This window comes from Centruroides sculpturatus, unplaced genomic scaffold, assembly GCF_000671375.1.
Source record: "Centruroides sculpturatus isolate CEXI.00-Female unplaced genomic scaffold, Cexi_2.0 scaffold70, whole genome shotgun sequence".
Taxonomy (NCBI): Eukaryota; Metazoa; Arthropoda; class Arachnida; order Scorpiones; family Buthidae; genus Centruroides; species Centruroides sculpturatus.
In genome coordinates, this window is record NW_019384571.1 from 636,281 (window position 1) to 657,879 (window position 21,599).

The window sequence follows — 21,599 nt, forward strand, 5'->3', positions numbered from 1 at the left end:
GCAATCTCTCCATTTTTTTTTCATGGATGGGACATTTTTGTTTCTCAGATGTGATTTTCATTACTCCTTTATCTGCTTGAGCCTTTTTGATTATATCTATCTTAGCTAAGATTGTGCCTACTGTAGACCAGTTGAAGTCATCTGCCTACAATATCAGATATCTTCCCCATTCAACCTTGGCTATTATCTATTGTTTAGTTTTTTATAGTGAACACAGTTCTTGACACTCCACTTTTTTTAGGCCTCCATAATATTATCAGTTTTCTTCAATAAAAAGTTTAGAAAAGCACTTACAAAATTTCAGAGAATAGAAATTAACTAGTGCAAAAAGGTTATGTATACAACTGTGAAAGTCTCGTTCCATTCATAGATGCCATTAAAATGGTTTTAGAAATGTTAAATGCAGCATTGCTTCTTGTGTTTGTTCTGTGAGTGTTCTTTGTCTGAACATAATCTTTCGCAAAAGTGTTCGTTGCCCGATTTGTCTGAAAAGTTCGTTAACTGATCACCCACTGTACTTTAAATAAAAGATTCATAAAACTTTGTATTGTTTTTTCAAAGATATCATTTTTTAGAATAATGCATGGAAATATAAAAAAATAACAATAATGAGTACATAGTATGAAAATATAGTAGTTTCCTCATTTAATGTGAAAATTTAAACATCCTTTGTTTAAAAGACAAAATAAATATAATAGTTGTTAAAACCATCTCAAATAATGTTTTTACTATTAAATCTTGAATTATTTTTTTATATTTTAGGCTTTCCTCATTTTATAAATAAAATTTCAACTGTTTGAAAAATTTAATGAGATTAATTTTTAATAAATTAGAAAATTAGGTTTTATTTCAATTAAAATTAAATTTTCTTAGTATTATTGAATTATACAATTATGTCTTATTTTCTTTTAGGAAGGAAATAATTCTAATATGGATTTGATCACTCAGTTGTCTGTACTCAGTTTTATACCAGCTCAAACAACTGGACAGCCTCAAACTAGAGAGATAGTTCCTCCAGCATCTGTTCGAGGAATGGAAAACTCTGCATCTACTTTAATGCCACAAGGTTATGTGATTCCTGCAAAAAATCAAGTGTCTAGTGGGCATCAAAGCAATGTAACCCAGGTTTGATCAAACTTAAATTTATAGTATTATAAATATTAAAAAGATAACTTAGAAATCTTTAAAAACCCAACAAATATATTTATACCTAACATTTTTTATTGTCTCTAATATTCTTTTTATTGTTTCATCATCAGAATTGAGCCTGAGGATTCATATATTGGCTATATAAAGATTTTTTAAAATTATTTTTGATTACACCTATCCAGTTTTTTCAGCATGATTATAAATATCTTATACAAGATGTTCAAGATTGGAATTATTTCAAAAGTTTTACTGACAAATGTAAATAGAACTAAGAGAGTGTGATTTCTACCATATCAAACAATGAATCAAAAACTTTTTCTCTATTTAAAATTTTACTGCATTTCAACTTAAACTAGTTTGTTGTTCGTAAAGTATTAATTTGGTACTCGAATTCAGGAAATCATTATAATTTATATCAATATAATTTCACATTTGATCATAAGTTTTTTCACATTGTACACAAATAGTCTTTAAGTAGGAAAGAATGGTACATTGTACACAAATAGTCTTTAAGTAGGAAAGAATGGTACATTGTACAGAAATAGTCTTTAAGTAGGAAAGAATGGTCTTGTATGGGAGTAAATGTCTTGTTGGAAGTGGCCTACTAAGGCCACTTCCAACAAGAAATTTTGAACCCTATTAGATCATCCATGTTAATAATGCAATCTAATTCAATGCCATCCAATGTGTGTGTCAAATTCTTGTAAAACTCTTCTACAGGGATAATAGAAAGCTTTTCCAGCTTCAATAGAAATTGTACCTCCGTCTGCTGTTGTATTAGCAGATGTTTGTATAGCATGCTCCTTATTGCATTGTAAAAATCCTTTTATAAAATCATATTCAGGAAAATTATTTCTAAGCCAATATATTTTTGCTCCTTTATGATCTAAATAATTCTTTATGATGTCATAATTCAGTTGTTATAATGGTAAATCCAAATTCTGATATCATAATAAGATGGTAACTAATGATTTTTTCCTCTTTTGTGGTCAAAACTGTCTGACTCTTCTTTCAAAGAATATTTTTCATTAATTTTATTTTATAAAGTTGTCTTTGCAATGTTGAAGTAAAAACTAGTTTTTCTTTGTGACATTGTACCAGATTTGACAGCTTCAACTGCAGCTTGTATTGTATTGTTTACTATGAACAGCATACTGTATCGTCTTGTCCCACTTTTAGGAGGCATGAAACACCTTGGCATTATTCTAAAAATATGACAACATTGTCTTAACATAATATAATAATTTATTCATATAATATTGAAAACAATCAAAAACAAACCTTTTTGTGGTCTGTTGATTACTTCTTGCTGCAGATTAACAAGATGAAAAATGGCACCATCTACAACTTTTTTATTGCAAATGAATATGGCCAACGTTGGCCACATCACTTTATAGAGTAACTTTCGTAATATAATGGCAATTGATAAAAACTAATTATGCTTTATCTTTTTAAATTTTTTAAATTGAAACTAGAGGCATTATATTTATTTTATTTATTCTAATAATTATTTTAGAAAAATATAGACTCAAATGCATTCACCATTTTTTTTTAATCAACTTTTCAGAGGTTAATTTTTATGATCATTATGATTTAATATAAAAAGTAACTACAGAAATAAATACATTGGAGTCTGCATAAGTCAACACTCCAAGGGGAAGTGGAAATGTGTTGAGTTATCTGATATGATGACTAAAACAAAGTTGGGAAAAAAAAACCACAACTACAATTAGGAAAATACAATAGTGCTTTATACAGTGCATGAAATATATCTTTCTGACCATCCATCACTAAAGTTGATTTCTAATCCAAGTACCTCAGCAATTTCCATCGCTTTTTGTTTCAGTATCAGACCTGAAACAGGCAGATTCAATGAATGAATTTGTTTTAGCCAACATACCAAAGCATCTTCAACATCTTTGTATGGCAACTTTCTCTGGCGTTTTCGAGACAGCCATGCCAAAGAACCAAGAAAAAGTTTCTCAATTTCCTCTTTTTTTCTTCAGAATTCCCACCAATGTTGTTATTGGAAGGTCTTCTTGTTTTGCAAATTCAGCTGGCGAAGTTTTATTACATTCAAATTCAGATACAAGTTTGTATTTTTCCTTCCATATAAGTATTGTTAAATTTCAGATACTCATTTCTAACAGAAATGTGAAAAACTTGCTGCAAATAAAGCATGAATGAAAGGTGAGAAAATGCAAAATCAGATTCTGTGGTGTGAACTCATTTATTTCAGGGGGGGAGTCGACTTATCAGACACCCAAACAAGTGTGGGACAGAAAAAGTTCATCAATTTATCCAGTGGTGATAAGTTAAATGGTGCTGAGTAAACTGGAGATTTTTAACATTAATGCCTATGTATGTCAGCTAGGACCACAGAAAGCTGACTACTTAACCGACAGTGTCTAGTTATACCTATGACAACTTATGCAAACTTGACTGGTATAAAAAATTCAACTACATTCAAAAAATTCAGCTGCATTACAATTATTTTATATTCCAGAAATTGTACAAAATTATTATTATTGTTTAATATTTTGGCCAAATTTACCCCATTTTATGGTAGTTCATTTGTAACACTAAACTATTTTTTGTTTGTGCTATGGCTTGAGAGAGTAAAATCACTTATTGAAAAAAATATCCATTTCTTGTTTTTATGGAGTTGTATAACTTTTTCTAAAATAGAACTTTTATTTTTGATTGTGCATGTTAGATTTAACACTTAATTAATTATGTAATTTGAAAGTTTATATTGCAAAAATGTTTTTTTAACTTCTGAATGACAAAAATGGGATGAAATTTGAATGGAGCTAAATCAATGCTAATTATTTTCAGCATACCATAATTAATTTTGTATTATCCAATGTATATTTTTCTAGTCAGTTTTTTGGAGTGTAGAAATTATTTTTGTTCTTGAGGGAAGAGGAAAATCCACCTTGTCTGAGAGAAAAATTTGTCATATGTTGCAAAACAACAAATACAAAAGATTCAGAAAATTTTATTGTTTGTTGTCATGTTCATGTTTTTTAAAATAAATTTTAAAATTTTCAATTTTTTAATATTTAAATTTAAAACACAAAATTTTTTCCTCAGTTGCCTGTTTATTATGTGCCTCAAGTTCCACAAAACTCATCTCTTCCACCTGTAAGATATATTTATCCTACAACATCCATTGTGCAAACACCTGTCCAACAATCATCTTCCACTCAAAATATTGGCCTGGGTATAGGAAATCAGGGAATAAGTGATATTCAGACTCATATGTCTCAACCTACTACTCAACATACTCAACAAATTACAGGTAACAAATTATAACTAAGAAATTTTTTATTTTTTTAATAACTTTTACAAATTATTAATTTAATTTGTATAGTATAATTTAAATCGGTGATTCTCAAACTTTTCAGCCCCTGTTAACTTCATTAATATAAAAAAATAATGCCATCTCTTTTAATATGAACTTCATATAAGCGTTTTTCATGTTTGAATAAATTTGTGAAATAATTTGACTATTAGTAAATTCTTTATTTTAGTAAATTAGAAAATATCATTATCAGACCAGTTGGTAAATTTATTGGGCTTCAGTTTGAAAAATTTATAAATTCTAATTCATCTATCACTGTGTCTGTCTGTCTTTTCTTATTCTTGAAAATAAAGCTAGATAGATGAAAGCAGCGACCAGATATGAAATGATTAGGGGCAGGAAGTTCCAATTAACTATATATGAACTTCTGATGCAAACCGGAAGTAAAGCTATTTCAATTCAAAATTTTCTCCTGAAAAGAGTTAGTTAGATGACTGGCATGACTCTATTGCTAATAGGAAAAGTATGATGTACAGGGACAAGACTTCTAATTTGAGTTAGAAAACATATATTTTAAATTAAATAAATTTTAAAAATATGATTAAAAATTGGAGCTCGGCATTGTGACAATGTCATGATAAATAATTGCTCATAGAATTTAGTTTCTTGTTTAATGAAGATAATGATAATATAATGAACACTTATTTGATTAAGCAAAATTATAGAACTACATATTTTCAATAGTCTGCAAAAATTTAATATAATTTACTATATATTTTCTTCTATATTTTTAAGTTACCACAATATACTGAAAATAGTTTTAATTTTGTTCAGTTGCACAATGTCTCCAATAAATGTTTACATATATTTAATAAATCACATTTTCTGAAACATTTGTTTCTATTAAGATCATTACTTATATGATAAAACTGCACATTAAGTATGAAGTGTAGTTTTTAAAAATCTTTCTATTATTAACTCTAAGCTCTGAAAATTTCTTATTTCTATGAACCAGAAACTAAATTGTTTTTACCTCTCAGGATACAAGGGTAACTTGAATAGCAAAACCAGTCAAACAACTTTTCCATCAGCTGTTTTCATCTTAAATGGATTAAGCCAATTTTGGCCAATTTTATGTTAAACAGTTAATGACTAACACAAAATTTATTAAATTTGTATATATTAAATTGTGGTTGTTCATAACGAGAGATTTGTAAGTCTGCGAATAAATGTTACAAATAGGAACACAGGAACAAAAAAACATGTATAATTGAATATTCCTTTAATGCTCTCCGAACATGATTTTTTTTCTTATTTTGTTACAGAGACCCCAACTTAACAGGTTCCTTCACCCTATTATCCACACAGGGAATTGGGTCGCCTCCTATTTTTGTACAAATGTATAATACACGCGCACATAACACAGAACCTTGATAACCAACTTAAAAACTAATCTTATGTCTAACTTAAAACTAATATAATAAAGAAACAATTAATCTTAGGAAAGTATAGAAAGTATAGATAAATAGATAGATAGTACCTGGGTCCACGTTGATAGATCGATATCTTTGGGGACGTGCCCTTTCTCAATTGTGGCCTTTTATTTTCCTTTACTGATTCAGCAATTAGTCCTTGAGGTTCTCCAATTTTTTTGGTTCTCTCTAGTCCCTCATGCTTTCTCCTCTTTTATCTCGGCAGTCCTTTTCTATACCTGCCATCTTCTTCCTACCTCTCTCTTTTTGAGTCTCCCTCACTACTCTGTACGTCCGTTCCTTTCTAGGTCCAGCCAAAAAGTGTTCCCCCCTCTCCTTTCTTCTCGCCTTGGGCTATATTTTCTTTCGTCTATTTCCCCAAATCTGGGGATGTACTAATACCTTACTCCTTTGTTCACCCTTGGTTCTGAGAAAGGGTAATCCTTCCCCTCAAGTATTAACGGTTGATTTGGAAAGTTCTCGAAGACAATAGAAAGAAAGTAGAAAAATAGGAATGAAATAAGGAATTGTGAATTATATACAAACTACATTATGGCTGATGACCACAAAATATTCTGAATTATCCTAATGAATTTTAAGTTTTATAATGATGAAACATTTTCAGAGAATATTTTATTAAATTTAATATTGATAACAATGTTTTTGATACTTCTAAAAGTTTGTTAGAGGAGTCGTAAGTATATCACTTTAAATCTGTTCAGGAAGTAATTGTTGATTTTAAGAAATCATTTTAGATTTTTTTTTTTTTAAATTTAACATTACTGTTGTAGTAGTAGACAAAATATGATTTAATAAAATTTGTTACAGTTTTTATTTTGTTACAGAGACCCCAACTTAACAGGTTCCTTCACCCTATTATCCACACAGGCTTTTATTCATCCTCTGGAATTCTGTTGAATTCTCTGTTTTATCACTCCTAAAATAAACATTCTCAATATATGAATTCTTTAGAGATTTCTTTCTATTTGTCCTAATCTATGAATATTTTAAATATTAAGTAGAATTATCTTTCGTTTTTGTAAATACCTATATTCAGTTAAATGATTCCTTGGATGGTTTAAAAACTTTATATGAATGTGAGACGTTTTTTTTTTGTCTCTGAAAAACTTTAATTGAGATAAGAAAGGTTTGGATAACAGAAACGTTTTAAGGAATACAAATTACATAAAAATATTGTGATTATTATAAAAAAAAAAACAGATGTAGGACTTCTTTTTCATCTTCCGTCTTTTCGCGCATTCTTTTTCAACCATCATCTTCTCTCGCGAAGTCGCGTCTCACCCCGCTCTCGTCATCTCGCTGGCAGATGGCGTTTCACTTTCCACATGAATAAAGATGTATTTTTTCTTTTATTAGTAAATTATTATTTTTTTTTACAGGTTCCCCATATTTACCATCATATCCTATGCTTGGATTTTCTCATGGAGATTCTTCAAATATGCCTGCATATTTGAATTATACAGCTGCTGCTCAAACTGGGGTTTCTTCTGTAACATCTACAACTTCAGGAATGTCAATTCCACTTTATCCCCATAATACTATATTAACAAATATTGCTAATGGAGCTCAGGTACTTGCTAGTCCTACTGTTACTCAAGCAAGCCAACCACCAAATTATGTTTCCCCTGTTGCATTAAACACACCAGCTCTACCTATTACAGGAGCTCTACCTATGTATGTAGTTACTACTAGCACAACTTCACCTGTTAGTATGACAACACCTCATATAGGAAATGGTATGAGTGCTACCCCTTATACTTCATATCGTGTTCAGACACCTCCAGCACAACCTACTAATGGAACAGGATCAAACACTAATAACATTTCTTTGGGTTCTCCTTTCCTTAGTTATGCTCTTTATACACCTGCTCATTCTCAGCATCTACCTGTTCCTCCTAATGTTAATAATAATATTCACTCGCCACCAGTTCCATCAAATCAGTTTACACCTAGTTTCTTATCTACTTTTCAAGTTTTAAGGCCAGGTATCCCTATAGTTAGTAACATCAGGAATAATACACCACCCCCATCAGCACCTCCAGCTCCACCACCACCACCTCCAGCACCACCTCAAAATTTAATACCTCCTCAGTTTCCAACTCCTCCCCCTCCTGGAAGTACAAAAAGGCAATTGTCATTTCCAATTATGAAGCCATCAGAATTGAATGTCAGAGATATGAATATTGGTGCAGGTAATTATAATTATTTTGATATTTCACATATATTATTAAATTGCAGACTATTTAACTTTAAAATGAATTTCTCTTGTATTTACATCAGTTTGTTTTGTATGAATTTCCATTTGAAATTCATTTCTAATATGGTAATAATAGAATTTTTATGGTAAATTTTAGTGATAAAGATAAAAGGATGCAAAAAATTTATTACAAATACAGCGTGTATCAGAATGACGTTTTAAAAATTTGGGGAATTGTAGAGGATGAAATTTTGAATGTTTTGATATAAGGAACCCATAGCCAGAAATGTGATATAAAGTTTCTATAGCACTTTGCACTTCGCAGTCAGTATGCTAAATGAAACAGCAGAATACAGTATTTATGACAAGTTTTATTAACAAAACAGTAGAGTACAATCAAACTGTACATTGAATCAGTGGCTGCACTACTTTAGAGTAAATGTTCAATGTGACGACCACCAACTTCCTTACATAATGTGCAATGATGAACCATGTTTTGTCCGACTCTCTAAGGGATGCCACGTTCCCCTCTGGCAGTATTAAATACTGTAAAGATGCGCTCCGTAAGCTCATGAACTGTTCCTACAGGTGTTGCATACACAAGGGACTTTACATAACTTCAGAGGAAGAAGTCAAGAACAATAACATGACATCAATGGAAGGAAGGATAGCTACCAAAGTGAAGGGTGGTCAAGCACTTCCTACCACTGTAGAAACTTTATATCATATTTCCAGCTATGGATTCCTTATATCAAAATGTTCAAAATTTTATCCTGTACAATCCCTCAAATTTTTAAAACGTCATTCTGATACACCCTGTATATATTAATTAATTAGTAAATAAAACCTCTAATGATCATAAGAAGATTATGGGGAACAAAAGAAAATCATGTGAGATAAGCAGGGGGTCAGAGGTTAATCCCTTCTGACCACTTATGCTGCACAAGTTTGGTAAAACCTGATTATGTGGTCATAGGATGGCCAGGAGGGCAAAAAGTGAGTGGGGAGTGCTTTGGTAAGCCGGCAGGTACAATGATAGATGACAGGTTTAACAAAATAAACAAGTGTTTATTATTATATTAAAGCTAAGAGACATGAGGCTATAACAATACATGTGCTAAATGCAGTTAAATAAGCTCACTATACAAAAGGGCCACTCTAACAGTTTTAATGGCTATTCTGAGAGAGAGAGAGAGAGAGTTCACAATGCTTGAAAATACAAATACCTTTATAAGGCTATAACGAATATGTGTTTGTTGAATGGGCCGTATGAATTGTAGTCGGCACAGGAACTGTAGAATGGCGATAATCATGGAAGTTCAAATGGCTGTTGTATGGCGATGTGCCTTTGGCCGCAATGTCCGATGTATGGAGACAAGATGCACACAATAATAAGTATAACTTCCTTTGGTCGTTTGGAGTTTCAGAGGACTCGAGCTTTTATACGTTCTTCGTGGGAAAGGAGTCACATGATCGACTTCTGTTGACACTGATGGTGCATTCCGATCAACTAAGTGTCAACTTTCCCACCTAAGTGTGAAAACAATTGGTGACCTCTGATATACTTCTCACCAAGAGTGTTTTTTTTTTTTCATCAGAGTTGTTTACAAAGATTTTCCAACATTGGTGTAAAAATCACAGATTTCACAATCATATTTGTGGTTTGCAAAACATATTGTTCCCTATAATATTCTAATTATATATAGAAAATTATAGGGAACAATATGTTTTGCAAACCACAAATAGATAAACATTGATCAATATTATTTCAATACACTTTATTAATAAATATAATGGTAAATAGTGAAATCAGATTTGAAAAATAGATTATAGGAATGAAAAAAGTTACATTTTTATATTGAAGAAAGGGATTAAGCTTGCAAAGATTATTTTTTAAAATAGCTTTTTGGGGTTTATTGATATTCTAAAATGAAAGACTGATGTACAGAAATTTTAAAAATAATTACACATTCTTAAATATATCTAAGCAAATTCCACATGACTGCATTCATAAAGCATTATTTCATAGCGGCTAGGCAATTTATTTACTGTTGCAGTATTAATTTTTTTAATAAAAAAATCTTTTTGAGTTAATCTTTCTTTTATCACAAACCATATTTCAATAGACTCCTTTTTTTTTCTAATGGAAATTTTATAATAATATAGATTTTTTTGGAAACCCTGTATTTTAATTTATCAATAAACATGAATAATATATGATAAATGTATAAGAAATTGAATGACAAAACATATTAATTAATGATTCTAAAGTCTGCATCATAATAATAATAATAATAATAAACTTTATTGTTAAAAGAAAGGATTCCTCTATAAATTTAAACATTTAATCTTACTGAAGTAAATTTGTGGTACTTATATTTGTTTTATACAGGAAAATTTTTTTAATTTTCTGTTTAAATAAATGTATAATTATTTAAGTGAATTCTGGACTTAATGTTTCAATTTTCACATCATTTATTGACTGAATAAAGTGTATTGTTACATTTATTGAAAAGTATAGTTAAATCAATTGACACTACAATACATAAAATGAAACATCATTAGATATAAAATTTGAATTACATTATCTTTTGTGAATCATATGGTTGCTTAGAGCTTTTTTTTTTCTCAGCATCAAACTTTGTGTTTAAATCTCTCTTAATTATAGTATCAATTACACATTCTCAGTAATATAATTTTTCAAGATATATGAAATTGGTAATTAGTATACCTGTGTAATATAAAATTAAAAATTTAGAAAGCATTATTATTACTTATAGATTATATTTTAAATTAACAAATTATTCTGGCAAAATTTAAGTTATATTATTTTATACAATAGTAAAAAATTTGTAAAATAGAAAATAAACTTTGTAAAAATATTTGTTAAATAGCTTAATATAATACAATGTTTTTTAACAAAACTTAGAAAAATAAATTAGAAAATAGACTAATAAATTTCATACTAATACTAACATATTAAGTCATTGAAACTTTGAGTCTGTATATTATTTGTAAATTAATTGGATATTTGTTGAGACTTATTTTCTATTATTTTTTCCTCCAGGAAGTAATAGGCAAGATCAGAAAGGTAGATCTGCTCCTCTACATGTTGGCAATCCAACTACTGGACTTATATGCAGAAGAGGCTTATCTTTAATGCAAGGTGAAAATATCTTTTTTAAATGAAATTTATTTAATTTTACAAGAAAGCCATATTATAAAATTGTTTGTTTGAATTTTGATTTATTAAATTGATTATCTGCAACTTTAAGTAATACACTTTATTTCCATATACTTAAAAATATTTTAAAATGTAAATTTTAAAAAAATCATAGATTTATTGTTAAACTTTATGNGTAATTTGAAAGTTTATATTGCAAAAATGTTTTTTTAACTTCTGAATGACAAAAATGGGATGAAATTTGAATGGAGCTAAATCAATGCTAATTATTTTCGGCATACATAATTAATTTTGTATTATCCAATGTATATTTTTCTAGTCAGTTTTTTGGAGTGTAGAAATTATTTTTGTTCTTGAGGGAAGAGGAAAATCCACCTTGTCTGAGAGAAAAATTTGTCATATGTTGCAAAACAACAAATACAAAAGATTCAGAAAATTTTATTGTTTGTTGTCATGTTCATGTTTTTTAAAATAAATTTTAAAATTTTCAATTTTTTAATATTTAAATTTAAAACACAAAATTTTTTCCTCAGTTGCCTGTTTATTATGTGCCTCAAGTTCCACAAAACTCATCTCTTCCACCTGTAAGATATATTTATCCTACAACATCCATTGTGCAAACACCTGTCCAACAATCATCTTCCACTCAAAATATTGGCCTGGGTATAGGAAATCAGGGAATAAGTGATATTCAGACTCATATGTCTCAACCTACTACTCAACATACTCAACAAATTACAGGTAACAAATTATAACTAAGAAATTTTTTATTTTTTTAATAACTTTTACAAATTATTAATTTAATTTGTATAGTATAATTTAAATCGGTGATTCTCAAACTTTTCAGCCCCTGTTAACTTCATTAATATAAAAAAATAATGCCATCTCTTTTAATATGAACTTCATATAAGCGTTTTTCATGTTTAATGTTTGAATAAATTTGTGAAATAATTTGACTATTAGTAAATTCTTTATTTTAGTAAATTAGAAAATATCATTATCAGACCAGTTGGTAAATTTATTGGGCTTCAGTTTGAAAAATTTATAAATTCTAATTCATCTATCACTGTGTCTGTCTGTCTTTTCTTATTCTTGAAAATAAAGCTAGATAGATGAAAGCAGCGACCAGATATGAAATGATTAGGGGCAGGAAGTTCCAATTAACTATATATGAACTTCTGATGCAAACCGGAAGTAAAGCTATTTCAATTCAAAATTTTCTCCTGAAAAGAGTTAGTTAGATGACTGGCATGACTCTATTGCTAATAGGAAAAGTATGATGTACAGGGACAAGACTTCTAATTTGAGTTAGAAAACATATATTTTAAATTAAATAAATTTTAAAAATATGATTAAAAATTGGAGCTCGGCATTGTGACAATGTCATGATAAATAATTGCTCATAGAATTTAGTTTCTTGTTTAATGAAGATAATGATAATATAATGAACACTTATTTGATTAAGCAAAATTATAGAACTACATATTTTCAATAGTCTGCAAAAATTTAATATAATTTACTATATATTTTCTTCTATATTTTTAAGTTACCACAATATACTGAAAATAGTTTTAATTTTGTTCAGTTGCACAATGTCTCCAATAAATGTTTACATATATTTAATAAATCACATTTTCTGAAACATTTGTTTCTATTAAGATCATTACTTATATGATAAAACTGCACATTAAGTATGAAGTGTAGTTTTTAAAAATCTTTCTATTATTAACTCTAAGCTCTGAAAATTTCTTATTTCTATGAACCAGAAACTAAATTGTTTTTACCTCTCAGGATACAAGGGTAACTTGAATAGCAAAACCAGTCAAACAACTTTTCCATCAGCTGTTTTCATCTTAAATGGATTAAGCCAATTTTGGCCAATTTTATGTTAAACAGTTAATGACTAACACAAAATTTATTAAATTTGTATATATTAAATTGTGGTTGTTCATAACGAGAGATTTGTAAGTCTGCGAATAAATGTTACAAATAGGAACACAGGAACAAAAAAACATGTATAATTGAATATTCCTTTAATGCTCTCCGAACATGATTTTTTTTCTTATTTTGTTACAGAGACCCCAACTTAACAGGTTCCTTCACCCTATTATCCACACAGGGAATTGGGTCGCCTCCTATTTTTGTACAAATGTATAATACACGCGTACATAACACAGAACCTTGATAACCAACTTAAAAACTAATCTTATGTCTAACTTAAAACTAATATAATAAAGAAACAATTAATCTTAGGAAAGTATAGAAAGTATAGATAAATAGATAGATAGTACCTGGGTCCACGTTGATAGATCGATATCTTTGGGGACGTGCCCTTTCTCAATTGTGGCCTTTTATTTTCCTTTACTGATTCAGCAATTAGTCCTTGAGGTTCTCCAATTTTTTTGGTTCTCTCTAGTCCCTCATGCTTTCTCCTCTTTTATCTCGGCAGTCCTTTTCTATACCTGCCATCTTCTTCCTACCTCTCTCTTTTTGAGTCTCCCTCACTACTCTGTACGTCCGTTCCTTTCTAGGTCCAGCCAAAAAGTGTTCCCCCCTCTCCTTTCTTCTCGCCTTGGGCTATATTTTCTTTCGTCTATTTCCCCAAATCTGGGGATGTACTAATACCTTACTCCTTTGTTCACCCTTGGTTCTGAGAAAGGGTAATCCTTCCCCTCAAGTATTAACGGTTGATTTGGAAAGTTCTCGAAGACAATAGAAAGAAAGTAGAAAAATAGGAATGAAATAAGGAATTGTGAATTATATACAAACTACATTATGGCTGATGACCACAAAATATTCTGAATTATCCTAATGAATTTTAAGTTTTATAATGATGAAACATTTTCAGAGAATATTTTATTAAATTTAATATTGATAACAATGTTTTTGATACTTCTAAAAGTTTGTTAGAGGAGTCGTAAGTATATCACTTTAAATCTGTTCAGGAAGTAATTGTTGATTTTAAGAAATCATTTTAGATTTTTTTTTTTTTAAATTTAACATTACTGTTGTAGTAGTAGACAAAATATGATTTAATAAAATTTGTTACAGTTTTTATTTTGTTACAGAGACCCCAACTTAACAGGTTCCTTCACCCTATTATCCACACAGGCTTTTATTCATCCTCTGGAATTCTGTTGAATTCTCTGTTTTATCACTCCTAAAATAAACATTCTCAATATATGAATTCTTTAGAGATTTCTTTCTATTTGTCCTAATCTATGAATATTTTAAATATTAAGTAGAATTATCTTTCGTTTTTGTAAATACCTATATTCAGTTAAATGATTCCTTGGATGGTTTAAAAACTTTATATGAATGTGAGACGTTTTTTTTTTGTCTCTGAAAAACTTTAATTGAGATAAGAAAGGTTTGGATAACAGAAACGTTTTAAGGAATACAAATTACATAAAAATATTGTGATTATTATAAAAAAAAAAACAGATGTAGGACTTCTTTTTCATCTTCCGTCTTTTCGCGCATTCTTTTTCAACCGTCATCTTCTCTCGCGAAGTCGCGTCTCACCCCGCTCTCGTCATCTCGCTGGCAGATGGCGTTTCACTTTCCACATGAATAAAGATGTATTTTTTCTTTTATTAGTAAATTATTATTTTTTTTTACAGGTTCCCCATATTTACCATCATATCCTATGCTTGGATTTTCTCATGGAGATTCTTCAAATATGCCTGCATATTTGAATTATACAGCTGCTGCTCAAACTGGGGTTTCTTCTGTAACATCTACAACTTCAGGAATGTCAATTCCACTTTATCCCCATAATACTATATTAACAAATATTGCTAATGGAGCTCAGGTACTTGCTAGTCCTACTGTTACTCAAGCAAGCCAACCACCAAATTATGTTTCCCCTGTTGCATTAAACACACCAGCTCTACCTATTACAGGAGCTCTACCTATGTATGTAGTTACTACTAGCACAACTTCACCTGTTAGTATGACAACACCTCATATAGGAAATGGTATGAGTGCTACCCCTTATACTTCATATCGTGTTCAGACACCTCCAGCACAACCTACTAATGGAACAGGATCAAACACTAATAACATTTCTTTGGGTTCTCCTTTCCTTAGTTATGCTCTTTATACACCTGCTCATTCTCAGCATCTACCTGTTCCTCCTAATGTTAATAATAATATTCACTCGCCACCAGTTCCATCAAATCAGTTTACACCTAGTTTCTTATCTACTTTTCAAGTTTTAAGGCCAGGTATCCCTATAGTTAGTAACATCAGGAATAATACACCACCCCCATCAGCACCTCCAGCTCCACCACCACCACCTCCAGCACCACCTCAAAATTTAATACCTCCTCAGTTTCCAACTCCTCCCCCTCCTGGAAGTACAAAAAGGCAATTGTCATTTCCAATTATGAAGCCATCAGAATTGAATGTCAGAGATATGAATATTGGTGCAGGTAATTATAATTATTTTGATATTTCACATATATTATTAAATTGCAGAACATTTAACTTTAAAATGAATTTCTCTTGTATTTACATCAGTTTGTTTTGTGTGAATTTCCATTTGAAATTCATTTCTAATATGGTAATAATAGAATTTTTATGGTAAATTTTAGTGATAAAGATAAAAGGATGCAAAAAATTTATTACAAATACAGCGTGTATCAGAATGACGTTTTAAAAATTTGGGGAATTGTAGAGGATGAAATTTTGAATGTTTTGATATAAGGAACCCATAGCCAGAAATGTGATATAAAGTTTCTATAGCACTTTGCACTTCGCAGTCAGTATGCTAAATGAAACAGCAGAATACAGTATTTATGACAAGTTTTATTAACAAAACAGTAGAGTACAATCAAACTGTACATTGAATCAGTGGCTGCACTACTTTAGAGTAAATGTTCAATGTGACGACCACCAACTTCCTTACATAATGTGCAATGATGAACCATGTTTTGTCCGACTCTCTAAGGGATGCCACGTTCCCCTCTGGCAGTATTAAATACTGTAAAGATGCGCTCCGTAAGCTCATGAACTGTTCCTACAGGTGTTGCATACACAAGGGACTTTACATAACTTCAGAGGAAGAAGTCAAGAACAATAACATGACATCAATGGAAGGAAGGATAGCTACCAAAGTGAAGGGTGGTCAAGCACTTCCTACCACTGTAGAAACTTTATATCATATTTCCAGCTATGGATTCCTTATATCAAAATGTTCAAAATTTTATCCTGTACAATCCCTCAAATTTTTAAAACGTCATTCTGATACACCCTGTATATATTAATTAATTAGTAAATAAAACCTCTAATGATCATAAGAAGATTATGGGGAACAAAAGAAAATCATGTGAGATAAGCAGGGGGTCAGAGGTTAATCCCTTCTGACCACTTATGCTGCACAAGTTTGGTAAAACCTGATTATGTGGTCATAGGATGGCCAGGAGGGCAAAAAGTGAGTGGGGAGTGCTTTGGTAAGCCGGCAGGTACAATGATAGATGACAGGTTTAACAAAATAAACAAGTGTTTATTATTATATTAAAGCTAAGAGACATGAGGCTATAACAATACATGTGCTAAATGCAGTTAAATAAGCTCACTATACAAAAGGGCCACTCTAACAGTTTTAATGGCTATTCTGAGAGAGAGAGAGAGAGAGTTCACAATGCTTGAAAATACAAATACCTTTATAAGGCTATAACGAATATGTGTTTGTTGAATGGGCCGTATGAATTGTAGTCGGCGCAGGAACTGTAGAATGGCGATAATCATGGAAGTTCAAATGGCTGTTGTATGGCGATGTGCCTTTGGCCGCAATGTCCGATATATGGAGACAAGATGCACACAATAATAAGTATAACTTCCTTTGGTCGTTTGGAGTTTCAGAGGACTCGAGCTTTTATACGTTCTTCATGGGAAAGGAGTCACATGATCGACTTCTGTTGACACTGATGGTGCATTCCGATCAACTAAGTGTCAACTTTCCCACCTAAGTGTGAAAACAATTGGTGACCTCTGATATACTTCTCACCAAGAGTGTTTTTTTTTTTTCATCAGAGTTGTTTACAAAGATTTTCCAACATTGGTGTAAAAATCACAGATTTCACAATCATATTTGTGGTTTGCAAAACATATTGTTCCCTATAATATTCTAATTATATATAGAAAATTATAGGGAACAATATGTTTTGCAAACCACAAATAGATAAACATTGATCAATATTATTTCAATACACTTTATTAATAAATATAATGGTAAATAGTGAAATCAGATTTGAAAAATAGATTATAGGAATGAAAAAAGTTACATTTTTATATTGAAGAAAGGGATTAAGCTTGCAAAGATTATTTTTTAAAATAGCTTTTTGGGGTTTATTGATATTCTAAAATGAAAGACTGATGTACAGAAATTTTAAAAATAATTACACATTCTTAAATATATCTAAGCAAATTCCACATGACTGCATTCATAAAGCATTATTTCATAGCGGCTAGGCAATTTATTTACTGTTGCAGTATTAATTTTTTTAATAAAAAAATCTTTTTGAGTTAATCTTTCTTTTATCACAAACCATATTTCAATAGACTCCTTTTTTTTTCTAATGGAAATTTTATAATAATATAGATTTTTTTGGAAACCCTGTATTTTAATTTATCAATAAACATGAATAATATATGATAAATGTATAAGAAATTGAATGACAAAACATATTAATTAATGATTCTAAAGTCTGCATCATAATAATAATAATAATAATAAACTTTATTGTTAAAAGAAAGGATTCCTCTATAAATTTAAACATTTAATCTTACTGAAGTAAATTTGTGGTACTTATATTTGTTTTATACAGGAAAATTTTTTTAATTTTCTGTTTAAATAAATGTATAATTATTTAAGTGAATTCTGGACTTAATGTTTCAATTTTCACATCATTTATTGACTGAATAAAGTGTATTGTTACATTTATTGAAAAGTATAGTTAAATCAATTGACACTACAATACATAAAATGAAACATCATTAGATATAAAATTTGAATTACATTATCTTTTGTGAATCATATGGTTGCTTAGAGCTTTTTTTTTTCTCAGCATCAAACTTTGTGTTTAAATCTCTCTTAATTATAGTATCAATTACACATTCTCAGTAATATAATTTTTCAAGATATATGAAATTGGTAATTAGTATACCTGTGTAATATAAAATTAAAAATTTAGAAAGCATTATTATTACTTATAGATTATATTTTAAATTAACAAATTATTCTGGCAAAATTTAAGTTATATTATTTTATACAATAGTAAAAAATTTGTAAAATAGAAAATAAACTTTGTAAAAATATTTGTTAAATAGCTTAATATAATACAATGTTTTTTAACAAAACTTAGAAAAATAAATTAGAAAATAGACTAATAAATTTCATACTAATACTAACATATTAAGTCATTGAAACTTTGAGTCTGTATATTATTTGTAAATTAATTGGATATTTGTTGAGACTTATTTTCTATTATTTTTTCCTCCAGGAAGTAATAGGCAAGATCAGAAAGGTAGATCTGCTCCTCTACATGTTGGCAATCCAACTACTGGACTTATATGCAGAAGAGGCTTATCTTTAATGCAAGGTGAAAATATCTTTTTTAAATGAAATTTATTTAATTTTACAAGAAAGCCATATTATAAAATTGTTTGTTTGAATTTTGATTTATTAAATTGATTATCTGCAACTTTAAGTAATACACTTTATTTCCATATACTTAAAAATATTTTAAAATGTAAATTTTAAAAAAATCATAGATTTATTGTTAAACTTTATGAAAAAATAGTTATTAAATATTCTTTTTAAATGAAAATAAATATCATAATAATACATAATCTAAATAATAGACAAATTACAGTATCTTCTGGCTGGTCAAAACTGAATCAAATAAACATTTTCAACAGACAGATTTAAAATTTAAATGTATTAATTACTATTTTTCAAATCTACTATAAACAACCTTTTTTTTACATCTATGATTTAACTAATTTATAAAACTATTTTATTGAGATTGAAATGAAATGTAAAATATGAGTTTAGATATGTTAGAATTTTAAAGTAAACATAACAGATGAAATAATTATAAGAAATTTTAGTAAAACCTATAAGAGGACATATTGATATAACAGGATTAATAAGCAAGAAATGATCTGTTAGTAGGAAATAAAATGCTAAAATTTCTACTTTTACTTAAGTAAAAATGAATATTATAATTATAGAAAATAAAAGGTGTTGATAATTTTCAAAACAAAATCTGATGAAATTAGCTCAATTTTTAAGACATCTATTCATATCATTTATGAAATATATTAGTTATGAAATCATTGTAGTTTATTTCATTTATTAAAATCAGTTTTCGTAAGCAAACATGATACAAATAGCTTGAAAAACTTTATTCTTATTTTCTGATATTAAGTATTTTCACGGATAAGCAATAAAATGTATTTTGGATTTTTATGTGTAATTGTACTTATTGCAGCCATTATGTTGGTGTTTTTTTATTTTTATTTTTTTACTTTCTTAGTTCTGTTATATATAACAGAGAGAAAGTATGGCAATCGGTCAAAAATGATCCCCCAGATTTTACATGTTTGGACTTGGACCTTGAAACATTAAGAAATGCAAAAAAATTTTAGGGGTTTTTCTGTGTATATGGATGCTTGTGCAAAAGGAATGGTGTGATGGACAAAATCATGCCCCATGTGGGGGGGGCATGATTTTGTGTTCCTCTTTGAAATGTAATAACTCCTATGCTTTTTGTTGAAAATTTCTGAAATGTTGCATGGAGGTTTGTGTATTGATGCTATTAAGTTCTGTGGTTAAAGGTCAAGGAGTTGGAGAGATAAAGGGGATTATATTGCACTTACAGTTTTGCTCGTTATATGCATTTACAATTTTTTATAAAACCCACACTTACCCTCAAAATTAAGTCTTTTGCCATTTTATAGTAATTAAAAATATAAAAGTTTTTAAATAAAATACAGGTATCCCTTGTATAACATGTTAGTTATGTTTTGAAAAAGTGCCATGTTATGAAATCTGTGCTATATGAAACAAAGGACTAATGCAAAATATAGTGTTAGATTCCAAAAGTTAACAAAAGTATACTATTCTTTTCTGTTACTAAGAGAAATATGTTTATTAAAGCAATCAATAATTAACTAAAAATCACAATTAAAAAGTACTGTATTATGTGTTAATATTAATTTTAGTTAAACGAAGGTGTTCTCTTTTTACAAAGTATCATTGTCTTCTGAGCTTTTTTTGATGATTTTGATCAGAAATATCATCAATGTCTTCATTTTTCTTGTTTTATCAAAAAATTTTTTTGGTTGACAAAATAAAAATATGTTATTAATTGAAAATTTGTTCTAGTGGGCCCTTGTTTGTTCAGTTGACTACTGAGTGATTTTTCTCCAGAATTTGTGTTTGAACACCCAATTGTTAGAGTTGTCCGGCAGTATCTCAGTACTCAAACTGGAACAGTTTGAATACTGAGATACTGCTGTGTTTAGTTTATCATTTTTATGAATGATTACTATTTTATGATTATATTTAATGATTATAATTTTTATGAATGACCTGTGTTAAAAAAATTTACCTAAAAATGTTTAAATAAACTTTACTAAATACGAAGATTAATGTATAAAACCAAAATGTGGTGATGGTCTTAAATACTAATGTCTGAAAGCAAGTCAACAATACCTGGTTGATAGGAAAGCTAGGACAAGGAAGAAAAAATTGCACTATTTGTTTTCATTAAAGTAAACCTGATGAAAAACACAAAACAAATTGAAAATTTCAATCTTGTAATGAACAAATGTGAGACAACACATATGCTTACTTGAATAAAAAAATATCAAATAATGGTATTTGCACTTAAAAATTGTGAAATTTTGTAAGGATAATTTTCTAAATTCTCAAACTGTGTTAGAGTGAAACTGGAAATTGTGTTTTATGGAGATATCTCCAATTTTCCAACCATGTTAGAGCAAAACCGTGTTGAAGTGATGTGTTGTACGAGGGATATCTGTATTAATTTGAACATTATAAATTGTAACATTATAACTATATACATGGTGCATTCAAGTTCTAAGGTCTCCCAATTTTATTCTGACAAAATACTTAAACAAACAAATTGAAACTTCTGTCACTTCTCAACATAATCTCCGTGCAGACGTACACATTTTTCACAATGTTGACACCGTGACATCATGTCCACTACGAACACTTGTTTAAGGGTCTAT

The 21,599-nt window shown here is 29.3% G+C and overlaps 1 protein-coding gene across 1 annotated transcript in view; it reads left to right on the top strand.

Moving 5' to 3' along the window:
- Positions 1 to 21,599, top strand: part of LOC111624189 (R3H domain-containing protein 2-like) — a 282,865-nt gene that overhangs the window by 254,128 nt on the left and 7,138 nt on the right. Inside the window, exons 18-24 of the mRNA XM_023367000.1 lie at positions 913 to 1,125; positions 4,246 to 4,453; positions 7,329 to 8,141; positions 11,214 to 11,312; positions 11,850 to 12,071; positions 14,954 to 15,766; positions 18,839 to 18,937. Of these exons, the coding sequence (XP_023222768.1) occupies positions 913 to 1,125; positions 4,246 to 4,453; positions 7,329 to 8,141; positions 11,214 to 11,312; positions 11,850 to 12,071; positions 14,954 to 15,766; positions 18,839 to 18,937 (2,467 nt within the window). The remainder of the gene's footprint in view (positions 1 to 912; positions 1,126 to 4,245; positions 4,454 to 7,328; positions 8,142 to 11,213; positions 11,313 to 11,849; positions 12,072 to 14,953; positions 15,767 to 18,838; positions 18,938 to 21,599) is intronic.